This window comes from Drosophila novamexicana, unplaced genomic scaffold (assembly GCF_003285875.2).
Source record: "Drosophila novamexicana strain 15010-1031.04,08,12 unplaced genomic scaffold, DnovRS2.1 tig00000462-arrow-pilon, whole genome shotgun sequence".
In the NCBI taxonomy this organism is placed as follows: Eukaryota; Metazoa; Arthropoda; class Insecta; order Diptera; family Drosophilidae; genus Drosophila; species Drosophila novamexicana.
The window spans coordinates 1,267,627-1,281,592 of NW_020824806.1; the positions used below are offsets into that span (position 1 = coordinate 1,267,627).

At 39.8% G+C, this 13,966-nt stretch overlaps 1 protein-coding gene across 4 annotated transcripts in view; it reads left to right on the forward strand.

Moving 5' to 3' along the window:
* Nucleotides 1-13,966, forward strand: part of LOC115760764 (syndecan) — a 146,437-nt gene that overhangs the window by 111,924 nt on the left and 20,547 nt on the right. For all 4 annotated transcript variants that reach the window (XM_030702246.1, XM_030702244.1, XM_030702245.1 and 1 more), the window contains exon 3: nt 6,648-6,761. In XM_030702246.1, the coding sequence (XP_030558106.1) occupies nt 6,648-6,761 (114 nt within the window). The remainder of the gene's footprint in view (nt 1-6,647; nt 6,762-13,966) is intronic.

Genomic DNA, 13,966 nt, shown 5'->3' on the forward strand with positions numbered 1-13,966 from the left:
TTCGAAATGCCAAAGTCAGGCAGCTACTGGGTGTTTTCTTAGCTAAAGTTCTGTCTTCATTTGCCACTATTTAGCTATAACAATTTATTAATTTCGCTGATTATTTTAAATATTCTCAGTTAGACTATATTAGATTAAATCAGTAACCTCTTGATGAAATAAAACTGTGTAAAATTCTGTTGATGAATAGTAAACGAACTTAATATACAAGTCATGTTCGGTTGCTGTCTTAGCTAGAGAGTGCCACAAAGCTGTTTTTTCGATTGCAAGGCGACTGTCTCTGTTTCCACGCAACAATCTGTAGGTTATCGAAAAGTATATCAAATTATGCTGAAGCTGTTGATAAATATTAACATTGAACTATTTTTGAATGTTACATCAGACTGACTCTTAAGAACTTAAATAAGTGTTGATCGGCGGTGAATTTTAAATAACAGCTTCACATTGTGGAGCTGAAGAGCATTCTGGCTGCTGCCTTGGCTAAATCAGCTCTTTTTATAGCAACTTATGTTCTTTTATAGCTGTTGCCTACTGGGTTGCGGAGCTGACTTTTAGTTTTGACCAAGCTTTGTATGCTGCGCAGGATGCGCAGTGAGCGGCCATTTTGCAGCCTCCCATCACAACAAACAACTGAACAGCCACAATAGAAAAACCGACCCAATTTCAAACGCCCGCCCAATCTCCACTGGACCAAAAGCATTTTTGGCACCCCAGCGTGTGTCTCTGCGCCTCTGCGCCTCTGCATGCGTGTGCATGTGAGTGTGTGTGTGTCTGAGGGTGTGTTGTTGTGTGTTTTTATCACAACACATTTAGCGCTCTCTTGCAGCCTGACTCGACTCCTGGCTCTTGGCTAGCAGGCGGCTTAAAGATAGCGTCTGCCGTCAGTTCGAAACCTTCTGCTGAAGTGAGCGGTTGTTTTTAAATGCAGCGCTAGGGCGCATCTTCCATTTACAGTGACAATTACTGACGTCTCTTAGTGTATGTGTGTGTGTCGTTATTGTTGTGATAAAAAGCCCCGCCGACTCACAGACATTAAATTCGCGTAAAGGCGCAAAAAACAAACGTAAAGTGCTGCCAGCTTTTAGGCGCGCGCACTTGGCAAACGCTCCAAACGCTGCGTTTGCGGCACACGTAAGTTTTTATATTTCATATTTTGTATATTTCACAATTGTGAGCAAAATTGGTCACCTGGCAACACTGTAGGTCAGTGTTACACTGTGCAACGTGTACGTGTGTGTGTGTGTGTGTGTGTGTTTGTGTGAATGTGTGCTTTATATTTGTGGCATACTTTTGAGCGTTGTCATTTTTGCCCTTTTGCATTGTCTCCTGTCTCTCTGTGCCGTCTTGTCTCTTTAGTCCGTTTAACCTGCCAACTGTCAATTCAGATTTGATTGTGGCCGCCTTCCAACTGCACCTTCCAGTGTCTGTGTGTTAACATGTGTGTGTGTGAGTGTTTGAGTATGTAAATAATTTCCGTTTTTGGCTTTGTGTCAAGTTCTGACAGTTAAACACTCATGAGCGCACACACCTCAACATACCGCTTACACCTATTTACATGTGCGCGTATTTGTTTTTAGTGAAACGCAGCGCTTACCCCTCACCCTTTGTCACGCCACGCTTGCAGCCTTTTCACATTTTCGATGCCAATATTTTAGACTAATTGCATTGTTTGTATTTTATTCTAAATATTTGTCGATCATTAGCAGCAATTGCATAAATTTAATTATGGTATTGTCGTTGTCGATGTCGTTGTTGTTGTTGTTGCTGTTGCATATTTATCTGCCCCTCGAGGTACGAAATAATTTTGCTGTTCAATTAGTTTTATGCACAAATTCGAACGGAAAATGGCCATCAGGTCTCATTTTTTCTGCTTCTTCTCTTGTTTTTATAGCCACTATAAACATAAAAGTTTTCCCCAGCGCACACACACACACATGCCACCCACACACGCACACGCACAGTCACAGATTGTGCACAAAGCCTACCCAAAGACACACACGCACATGTGTGTGCGTAGCATAATAAGTTTTGATTTGCTTTTATTTGCTGAAGCCCAGAGGCCAAAACAGTTGTCCTCAACACAAACACACACGCACACACACACACCTGAATGGGCAAGACGCACGCATGGCTAGGCAGCCAAGGAGTGAGTGGGCGTGGCAGACAGACATACGCCCTAATGAAAATGTATAACGAGTTGGCTAAGTGTCGACGTATTTATATATTATTTATGTATATTTTTTTGGCATATGCCAGCTGCTTGACTGCGTTTTAGCCTAACAGGACAGCCACAGACAAGTAGCTCGTGCTGCTGCTGCTGATGCCGGGCTCTGTTCTCACTCCGCCTCCCCCACTCTGCTGCCGCTGACCTGCCACATTATGTGTGCGCCTTGAGGCTAATGCCATGGGCTTTGGCTTTTTGGTTTGCGCTGCTCAGGACAGTGCACACAGTACACTGCCAGATTGCATTTGCAATCGATTCAATTCCATTGCCTACTTTGCGGCGCCTCTCAGTTACGCTCCTGTTGACGGCCCGTCGGCGTTGCTGCCTCTTTGTCTGCCTGTCTGCCTGTCTGTCTGTCTGACTGAGACAGCTTGAATGGCGCTCCTAGCTTTCAATTCAATTGCACAACTGACAGCTGACACGCCCCACTAACTGCCCCAGCGTACCCCTCTCTGGCTTCCACCATTGTTGCTCATTTTTAACAGTTTAACGATTGCAACTGACACTCGAAAATGCGCAACAGCAGCAGCAAAATTATATTTATTTTATTTAAATTCCTGCAATTTTATAATGCATTTTTTTTCTTTTATTTATTTCATTTGTTGTGTTTGCAATTTGTCGTGCAGTTTTCATGACATTTTTGCATCTAATCTGCATTTATTTGCGGCTGACAAAATCTATGTTGAATAGATTAAAACCCTGAAGGCTTAAATTGAAATGCCTGCAAATCGGATATGCCGAACTGTCAATTAATTAATTCAAAACGTAAACGTTGTGGAACTTATTAATTGGCCACTTTTTCAGCTATTCAAATCGTGGTTTTTATAGAAATTTATATTGAAATATATCAAAATAATATTTAGGCTGCTGTTTAAAGTGATCAATTTTTGTTTTGTCAACTATCTGGCAGCGCCAAATAAAGCTAATGTGCCGTTAAGTTAGCTGCAGTCCATATAATTCATATACGTATACCCAGATAGAGGTCGCTCGGCTCAAAAGCGTCGAAGAGAAATATTTGAAATACTTAGGAGCTTATACTGCATGATACGATATTGCATTGCAGTGCGCTATAAAGTTGGATTTACTTATTTCGTTAAACTACAGCTTTTGGTTATCTGGCAACGCCAACTCGGCTTATGTGCGTATTAAGTTGGCTGCGACTGACCTATTTTTGAGTTTAAGCTGAAATCGCAGTCAAAAAAACCTGATCATGTTGCGTAATGCACCGTGATCCTATATTAAGTTAAAAATTACACATTTTCGCATTTCTCTTTTATAAAAAAAAATGGTAACAAATTTTTATATGCTTGGAAAAAATCCGCGCAAATAACCCACAAAAAAGTGAAACTTGAACGCTTTCAAATATTTGTCAATTTGGGAGAAGAAAATGAAATTATTTGGTTTTCTTTGTGCAGCTTTAGAGCAAGCAAAATTTATTTTATTCCGGGTATATAAAAAATGTCTTTATTTATATATTTATGCATGCATATTCACGCCCAGCCACGCCCAGCCACGCCCATGCACATATGTAGCAACTGTAAAACTGTCAATATTTGTATTGATTTATCGCCTGGTTGGGGCTTCATTTTTAGTCCCCACTAAAACGAAGGAAAAAAAACGCTCACAAACTGTTGTTTCCCTTTATTTTTGTTTTGTTCTTCGTCGTATTTATATTTGTCAAAAAGTGCCAAACAATATTTTGCGTCGCTTTATTTTGTTGTTGCTGCTGTTGCCCGGCACAATTGCATTTCAATTTTAGACCCCTCCGCGCCCCACACATCGCTGTTTTACTTTGACAAATTGTTGCCAGTTAAAATTCATATAGAAAAATTCATATGAAAAATATGCGAAATATGCTGGGGCAACACATCCAGAGGAATTCCTTTGGGGCCAGTCCCACCCAAAACTAACTCGGCACACACTGCATAAACGTTACAAATTTGACAAACATTTTTCTGCTCCCCAATGGTGAAAATTACAACAAAACTGTTGGAAAAGTTGTTACCAATTTACTTCAACTTTTTTTTCTTTCTGTTTTGTGCTATGCTTCAAATGTTTTCCAACTATTTTATGGCGAAGGCAAGCGAAGAAGTTAAACGAGAAGTCAATTTCATTTGCACATAAAAGCTCGAATTAGAAAACGAACGAACGAATAGCTAAGGGTATCGTAATGAATTCCAGTACTTTTAAATGGGAATCCCATACATTTCTTGCGTAAAGCGTGAGAGTGCATCTCACTTTAGTCCTTGGACGTGTCTCCTTGGCATCAATATTCCTTTGATTCGCTCTGCCTCTTTGAATGTTTTCCATTTACACATTGCTTTTCATTCTGATATCGTTTACACCTCGTTTTCACGTCGCTTTCCATTAGCTTCTCACTTAATTTTACAATTTTCTGCTTTCATTATTTGTTACTTAGCTTCTCCAGTTTTTTTCCGTTTGAACCTTACCTTTCGTCTCAACTTGCATTTCGTCTCGCTTTTTTCACTTTGATTCTCAAATTGGTCAATTCGCTTTTCTCGTTGGTTCTTGAGTTTCCCTTATTCCATTGCATTATAATTTAATTTTCCTTTGCTCAGTTCGCCTCGATCTTCTCCTTTAGCTTATCTCTCTTTTTGAGGCCTGTTTTTTCTCTTTCCTCACTTCTCTCTTAGTTTGGCTCTGGCGGATTTCTGTGTTTCTCAAGCTGGAAAGCTTTAATTTATGATAACTTCTCGCCTTTCTGCTTCCTTAAAGTATTTAATGACTCACTATTAAGTTGCGTCACGTTGATCAGTCCCACAAAGTATGTTCGTAATGAAGGACCAAACTTTTAAGTCTGTTGCAAAAACCCAACATAATAATAAATAAATGAGTTAATGCAGTTCGTTGTAAGGCCAAAGACACGGTAAATGCATTTTGCAAGCCATTCAACTTTTGCACTACGCACACTCACACACACGAAGAAACTTCACAAGAGCCGCCAAGCAACAAGGTTCCGTAATAATGCAAAAGTCGCCTGTCGACCCGACCTGTCCCGGTCTGTCCTGGGCCTGTCCTGAGCCTGTCCTGGGCCTGTCCCTTGCTCTTCCGGAACCAAATGCAAAACTTGGCAACTCAACTCGAGTCAAGCCGAACCCACCCAGCCACAAAGCTGCAGCTGAAGATGAAGTGTTTATCTGAGGTTTTTATTATTTCTTCTTTTTTTTTTTTTTTTTGCTTTATTCATTTTGCAGTGAGTGCGCGGTTATTCACACCTATGAGCAAAAACGTGAATGAATGACAATGTCAGGTGGGGCAGTGTGTGGCTCCACCCCACCCGACCCCACGCAGCGGTTAGAGCCGGCGTATATTCTTCTAGTGGTTGCGTCTGCTAAAACTTTGACTTTTGCTAATCTGCAATGCAGCGCGTTGAATGTTTAAACTTGCCCAAAAGGGGATTATAAAAATTGGTTTATGCTGTGATAAATTCATGCCTTCACTTTTTTGGCTTGCACAGTCACAAACTTTGCTCAAGTCGTGACCCTAATGAGAGCTGCACAGGTCTCGGCCCGAACAGGGAAGCATTAATTATGCAGCCAGCAGCTGTTAATGGTGCTTGAAAATACCCTGTAGCCCTAAAAGCGGGTGAGCATCCTGTAGTCTAATAAGTGATAAAGGGTATATAGACCTGTAATTGGAAATAGCAGCTGGAAGGTTGAAATCTAAAATATATAGACTTTAAATATAATATGTACATGCCTGATTAATCTGGGCAGCTTTAGGTTCTAGATGGAAGGAACTTCAATATTTATATGTGATCTTGTAAGCTTTATATATATTTATACATTATATATTTTGTCATTTCGCTGTAAATAAAATAAGCAAAATATACGTCAACTTTATTGATTAATATTTATTAATCAATCTATTTAATCAGGCTACTACATACAGGATATCTGCTAGTCGAACATTCTCAAAAGCACATTAAATATAGCTATTTTTTTGGTTGCGTGCCATCTGCGATGCTTGCAATGAGAATTTTTTTTATATCGATTTTTTCAGTTGCATCATTAAAAATGCATTTGTTAAACAATTTTTGTTGTTTTCGTTGTTGTTGTTGTTCTTATTGTTGCTGCATTTGCATTGTTCTTAATTAATTGATTTTTGCGGCCAGCCCAAAGCGTGAGTCGAGGGAAATATCTATAAAAAGTACTCAAAGCTGCCTTTCACAAACATATTCAATATAGTTCCAGCAAATGACAATATAAATCTCCTTTTCCTACTTTAATTAATGAAATGCAAATATTTCCATATACAATATATATACATATATATCTGTGTAGTAAAAGAAGACAAAGAAAAACTTGGAATATGCTGCAAATTAAAAAAGTTTTCGTCATGTTTGATGCGAATTTTTCCGTTGCGTTCTTGTTTTTTTCTGACTTTATTTCTTTATTTACAGAAATCTGTGAAACCGTCGGCGACAGCACCCGCATCCTCATCCTCATCCTCCACATCAGCGAACCGAGATGAAATTTATATCGATGACGATGAAGGCTCCGGCGGACGTGGCGGGGTAAGTTTCAATTTCCAAATTCAAATCTCAATCCCCAACTCAAATGAATTAAATTGGGCAACTCGTTGGAGTCTAATCTTGATCTGGGTCAAAAAAATTGTTGCTCAAAGAGCTGATTCGGCAAGTTTTACATTTCAATGAGCAGCCATTGATAGGAGTTACACACACATACATAGGAGCTGTACTTCATTTCCGTCTATTATTATTAAATGTATTTTCATTTTGTTTTCTTGTTTTTTTATTGCATTTGCATATTTCATGATGTTGTGCGCATATTAAAATCCCATTTGTACACAGGCTATGAAAGACTTATTGTTATGCAAGTAAGCGGTCAGTTTTAACATTTGAAGCACACCCACTCACACACACACACACACACGCACACACATTTTTATATATGTACACAGCTGCCTGTTTTTTGACTACTTTTTTATGGCATAATTCTCGGGCGTGGCGCCAAAAACGCTTTTTATGCGTTTAATTTAACAGCAGGCAAAATGATGTGCGTGAAACCAAAGCAAAATATGCAAATTTTAATATACCAAAGAGCTGGTATGCTCTGTCTGAAATATTTGAATAAATATAAACAAAAATGTTAAATATTAGCATAGCAACAATTTAAAGCAGCTGCTGTACATTGAGGTTTAGCTTTCGGTTTAGGTCAGATAGCTCGACCTTAGCCAGCAAAATGTGATTCATTTCGATGCCTAGTAAATTGGTAGATGGAAGAATAAGAATATTTTTCAAATTAATCGGTAGCTAGTAAAAGCGATTTACTTTTAAAATCTAGCTAGTTTGTGATCTACGAAGTGCAGGCAAATTTTTCACAATGTTTTGATTATTATGTGCTTGAGATCTTTGCGTTATTTTTGTATTCAACATCTTCTTTTGATTCATAAAATATGCAAATGCAATGAAAATTTAACAAAATATATTATCAAATATATGTAAGTATATATATTTACGATTTAGGTAATGTTACAGTTAGCCTATATCACTAAGAAACTTAATGCTTATATTTAAAGACTGCAATCTAGTTTTAAAAGCCAATTTCAGCTGCAGTTAAGCTATACAGCTGGCATGTATGTATTTGGCATGTATGCAGGTATGGAGGGAATCAATATAATAATAATAATAATAATAATAATAATATATTACAAGTCTAACTAGTAACATGTTAAAAGTTTCCAAAAGTTTTAGCAGAATAAAATATTTAAAACTTCGACTCTAGTTAGCTTCCTTTTTGGCTAACAAAGCAATTGAACCCATTCAAAAAGTGAACGGGGAGTTCTTTTGCTGCCTTTTTCACACACACACACACACACATCACTTGAGAACAAAATCGTGATGGCCTGTGTCAAGGTTTGAACAAAACAAGAGGTGTAAAATGTGCACGTTTTTGGCCTGAAGTGGCAGCTTTCATAATAAAAAGTTGGCGTTGAAAACACATTTGTTTATGCGCATAAAATGTTAATGCAGCAAATACATGATTTGTTATTGTTGTTGTTAGACACAGGCGCACGGCCTGCCACTTGTGTTTTGCGTGTGTGTGTGTGTGTGTGTGCGTGCGTGTGTTTCTGACATGTGAGCGACATTTTGTTTGAAAGTTTTTTGACAGCCGCTGCTTGACATACATACATGGCAAATACACACACACACACACACACACACGCACGCAGAAGCTGCGTCAATTGTTGACGCAGACTTTTTTGATTTGTTTTTAGTGCGCACGCACACACACACACCGTTTTGTACGCCCACACACTCCTACACACACACTTCAAAAGAGCAAAAACAAAAAATAATTAAAATACGTTGCGCTGTCATTCGCCCGGCTGCAGCCCTCATTTCGCTTTGCACAGCAACAAAACATACAAAAAATAGATGTGTATAAAGTTTAATTAAATTCTTTTTCGGTTTCCGATTTCCTTTCTATTGCCCCGCTCGAATTTAATTAAACATTCTGCCAATGTCGCCAACGCGCTTTTTGCCATTTTTATTTTTGCGCTTCAACTCGCTAAACTCTCAGCTCAAAGAAAGGGCTGCAAACACAGATACAAGTTGTATGAAAAATAGAATTAAATAAAAGCCGTGCAAATGAAATTAAAGCAAGGCGCGTAATTCAATCTCTCAGCGATGCGGGGCACGTTGTCGGCCGGCCGCTGCTCCTGTTACTAAATCAACACGAAATGTCCTGTCCCAATGTCCGTCGCATGGATTTGCATAAGCGCACGGCCCGGAAAAAGGAGTTGAATATGTGGCATATTTGGCTATTTGTTTCAGCGCTCAGATTGGGCCAAAAACAAAATAAAACGGGCCAAAACTGTTGCCAAAAACTTGACTGTGCTTGTTGTTGTTGTTGAGCCTTGGCCAAAGCAAAAGCTCTAGCCAAAGCGTGTCAGTCCAGCTAACTGTCTGTCACACACACACACACACTCCATCTCTCTCTCTCTCTCTCTCGCTGTCGCTAGCTCGGAGTGTTTTTCTTTTGCTCTGCCCTCCTGCTGTTCTGTATTTTCGCACTGTGGCATTTTCTAATTTCCCCTTGCCGCCTCGGCTCTAACGCTTTCTTTCTGCGCCATTTCCGTTGCGGCGCTGCATGTCCTGGCTGAGTTGGCATGTCCTGCCTCGTATGAGTTGGCATTTTTATGCAACTGACAAACGCCAACGTCGCCTCTCATGTGTATATGAGCTGACAGTCCCACTCGCCCGCTGCCCGTCTTCCAGTTACCAACTTGAAGTCAGCCAAATGCAATTTATTACACGCTCTGTTGCCCCATTTGCGGCAAGTTGCAAGCAGCTGCCTGCTTTAAAGTAATGAAAAGCCACCTTGCTAGGCAACAATTCCTAGGTTTTTTCTATTTTTATACTCGAGTCTAAAATTATGCTTCAAAATATTGAAATACTGTCTCAAATGTCAAGCAACGTTGCCTGTCGGCTGCTTGATTTTCCGCTGGGTTTCATTTTGGCATAAATCAGACAAGCTGAAAGTCGCTTCAGCGCCATGAGCATAATCCCGAAAGCAACTGTGCCAAGATTGCCTGACTCGGGCATGCACCTAACCAAGGTCTGATTTGACCTAGTATATGCATATTAGTTGCAGAAAGATACACACACAAAACATAACAAAGATTATTCGAAATCTTGAGAAGCGCATAGATGGAAGGTATTTAAAGAGAAGTACGCGGAATGGAAAGCCTTCCCCCTCTGTTTTTTTCTTATCACCGAGTGAGTAAGAAAGAAGAAGAAAATTGAAAAGGAGAGAGCATTCGAAATCGTGAGAAGCGCATAGAAAGGTGCATATTTAAAGAGAAGCGAATGGATCTTTTTCTCTTTAAACGTCGAGTAACTAAGAAAGCAGGAGAAAAATTATGAACGAGCGAATTTTGAATATTTTAAAAACATACATCAAGATATCAAGCGCTTGAGTAAGTTCCATAGTCGAACCTTCTTACATAATTCAAAAGTTGCAGCGCTTTCTCGCTTAGCTCAGTCCCGTGTCCTTATTTCAGGCCGTGTCATTTATCCTTTAACTGTATTATTAATGATATACAATGAAATGCTTTCGCCAAGTCCTTTGGCTCGTGCTGTCTGGTGCCGCTGCGTCTGTTTATAAATTATGATACATTTTCGGCAGCCTAATGTGTCATTTCACATAGTTGTTTTAGATTAATCAGTGGAAGCCAAGTTAATCAACGCATATGCCGCATGATTTATGATTGCCTGCGGGGCTGCCTCTTGCCGCCGCTGCTGTGCCACATTTAACACATGTTTCACAGCCATCGAGAGAGTTTGGCGGCCATTTTTGAGGCGTGTCAACAGGATAATGAGATTTTGTTGCAGCTCAGCAAATATGCAAATATCAGCATAGCTCAAAGCCAACCTGCCACACAATGCGGCAGGCATTGGTCCAGCTGCAGCAAATGCTGTCCCTGCTGCTGCTGCTGAATGTTGTAATTTGTGTTCTCCTTGTTGTTGTTGCCGCTGTTGCCGTAATAAGCCGCATTGCATTGCATTTACAGTCACAGCAGCAGCAACATTTCTGGCACGTTGCAACTGCCTCTGCCTCTGCTGCTGCTGCTGCTGCTGCTGTCCCTCTGCATGTGGCATATGCAGCTCCTTGTTGATTAATAACGGGCACATGGCGCACGTGTTTCAGCAGAAGCCAGCTACAGTCTGCACACCATACTATTATACTCAAATACGTGCACACGCAAACACACACACACACACACACACACGCACACACACGCACATGCACATAGTGGCTGCTCAGTTGGTATTTGTGTCACAAATGCCACACATTCGGTAAATGCGCATTGACAATAAATTAACATCGATTGACATGGCCCACACAGGAGACGCATTAGCTGCGAATACAGCCAAAAGCAGAGCTTATGCACTAAGAGAAAAATATGGTTAGAATAGGGTAGAAAGAAATAAATGGGAATAAATGGGAATTTGTATTTAGACAAAAGGAAATGAAGAGAAGAAAAACAAAACTCATTAGAACCTAGTCTGAGATCATTTGAAGGTGGTAACAAAAAAGAAGAAACTCTTGAGGTTGAGGTTTTATTTAGGAGTTTGTTTATTAATTTATTTTTCATATAAGCATCATAGATTTAGTAATAAATCTATTATATCAGTAAACTATTCATCTTAAAAGTGTCATAGCCTTTTTTATCTTCTGCTTGAATCACGTAAAACATTTATAAAAATATAAATAGCACTTCAAACTGTCAAGATATAACTGTTTATGAAGGAAAATCTTAAATGAAAGCAAACATTTTGATTATATTTCCTTCTTCTTCAGAATATACTTTCTCTTTGGTTTGGGTTAAAAGTCTTGTAAGGTTTTCATAATTTGTGCACCTCTTTTTTCGCAGAGTGTCTCTGTAACTGAATCAAGCTGACCAAAAGTATGCAACACACTCTAACGATCGCACACACACACACTCACACACACACACACTCACACGCACACACACGCTGCTTGTGTGTGGCAATCCAATGTGTTTATGTAAACAGCGGGCATCTGTTTTCTATGGAGGGTGTGAATGGGCACCTCTCTGTGCTGTATCCTGTAAATGCTATGAATCCTTAGTCCTGTGTTGTTGTTATTCCTTTCGCTGTTGTTGTTGTTGTTGCTGCTGTTGCGGCAGCTCCTGCTTTTAAGTACGTGCATATAATTTTCAGAGTTGTCGCTGGCTCTTCTACTCGTGCTGTCAATATCACTTGCTTACATGGGAATTTATTGTTGACAGCGCACATAATACATAATGCATGGCACACACACACACACACACACACGCACACATACCCACCAGTGAGTAAGTATGTGTGCTGGGGCTTAGAAGCTCTACATTCGATAGACATTGAAATTTATTGTGATTGTAATGTTAACCAAGGCAGGCTCAACAAAATGGAAATGAGTTTACGGGCACGCCCTCTTTCTCCCCTTCAAGCATATGTTAGTGTGCCTCTGGGTGTGGGTGTGTGTGAGTGTTGACTTTTTGTATACCCTACAAACTTAAAAGTGGTTAAGCTGTGTAATTTCTATTTACTCAGAGTTAATGAAAGTAATTGTAAAACTAGATAACAAAAATCTTTAAGAACCTTTAAGGTCGAGAAAACCTAAAATGTAACTCATTCTGAAAAACATTTGTTGTTATTATTATTAAAATGATTAGTTTATTAAAATTATTAGTATTATAACTTATATTATTAATTTTATTAATAATATTATTTATTGAATTATTTGTATTATTATTATTATTCTTATTTCCAAAGTATTTGTGAATGCAAAAAATACCTTTTGTACTGTAAGAGTACTCTCTTACAGCTATCTGCCAGATTCTTTTTTCACCTTCTCTTTAATCATCTATACAGGGTATGTACTAGTCGCACTCACCTGATTTGTGCATTTTTGTATATTTTGCAATGCCACACAGCGAGTTATTTGTGGATCTAGACTTGGCATAAAGCCGCTTTTCTGCCTGCATTCATTACTCAATGTCGTCTCTCGCCCTCTCCCCCCCTTGCTTGGCTGCATTATATCACTAGCTTAATTCCCATACACACACGCAATCCCACACACACACACACACGCGCAGAGACTAATCCAAATTAGGCTGCACACAGACTGAAATAATATTAACAAACCGAAGTTTTTTTTTGTGTTTGCTTGGGACTGTGTCCTTCTGTCCTTGCAGCTGGCTGTTGTGTTGTGTCCTGTTTCGTTTGCTCGTCTGTTTGTCTGTTTGTGTGTTAGTCGTGCCGTATCCTGTGGCATATTGCGCATACGCCCTGTTATGCCACAGCCGCAAAGCAGAGAGTGAGATGTTTGCGACAAGCATGCAGATTGAATTAAAGATACAGCAACAACTGCTATAGCAACAACAACAACAGCAAGAACAACAACAACAACAACAACAAGCACACTCGCAATATCATTTTTGAAGTCAAGCGAAAAGTCATTGTCAAAGTTGTTGGTTTCGCCATTTTGTTTGCGACTTGCTGCTGCGTTCTTGTTGTTGTTCTTGTTGTTTTGCTGAGCTGTTGTTTCTGTTCTGTTTTTTATGCGCATTGTTTCGAGTTGCCCTTTTCGGGGTTCCTTTGCTGCTGCATAATTTATGGCAATAAATTCGCTTAACTTTACGACAATTTGCAGCTGTAAAGTGTGCCATAAACTTTGAAAGACACCAACTCAGACTCGGGCGTAGACAGGCAGGCCGTAAGCAGGTTTAATTTGATTTTGGTAACAAACGCCCGCCCGCAACCAAGAAACGCCTTTAATAATTGATTTGGCTTCACTTTGATGTGTGTGGCTGCGCGCCTAATGCTGCCGATTAGCGTGAAATTTGATTTGCAGCTTCGGCTCTGGACGGCATAATTAAAAACAAACAGTGCACTGCTTAGGCCCCTTGTTGAATAAGCGCATTGGTGCGGCTGCAGCCACTTCAATTAGTGCAACATTTTGTGGCACTGGCTCAGCAGCCTCTTGAAGCCCAAAACTCAAATTGCGTCTGCAGCTGAAAGGCCGACAGCGTTTTGAATTGCTAATGCCACAACGAACGTCAGCCAGACAGTCTGTCCGTCAGGTAACCGTCAGGTAACTCTCAAAGATAGCTGAAGAGGATATATGTATACACCAGCTGGCAGATCGACGCCATTGACGAACTGACAGCAACATTGACTCTGGCTTC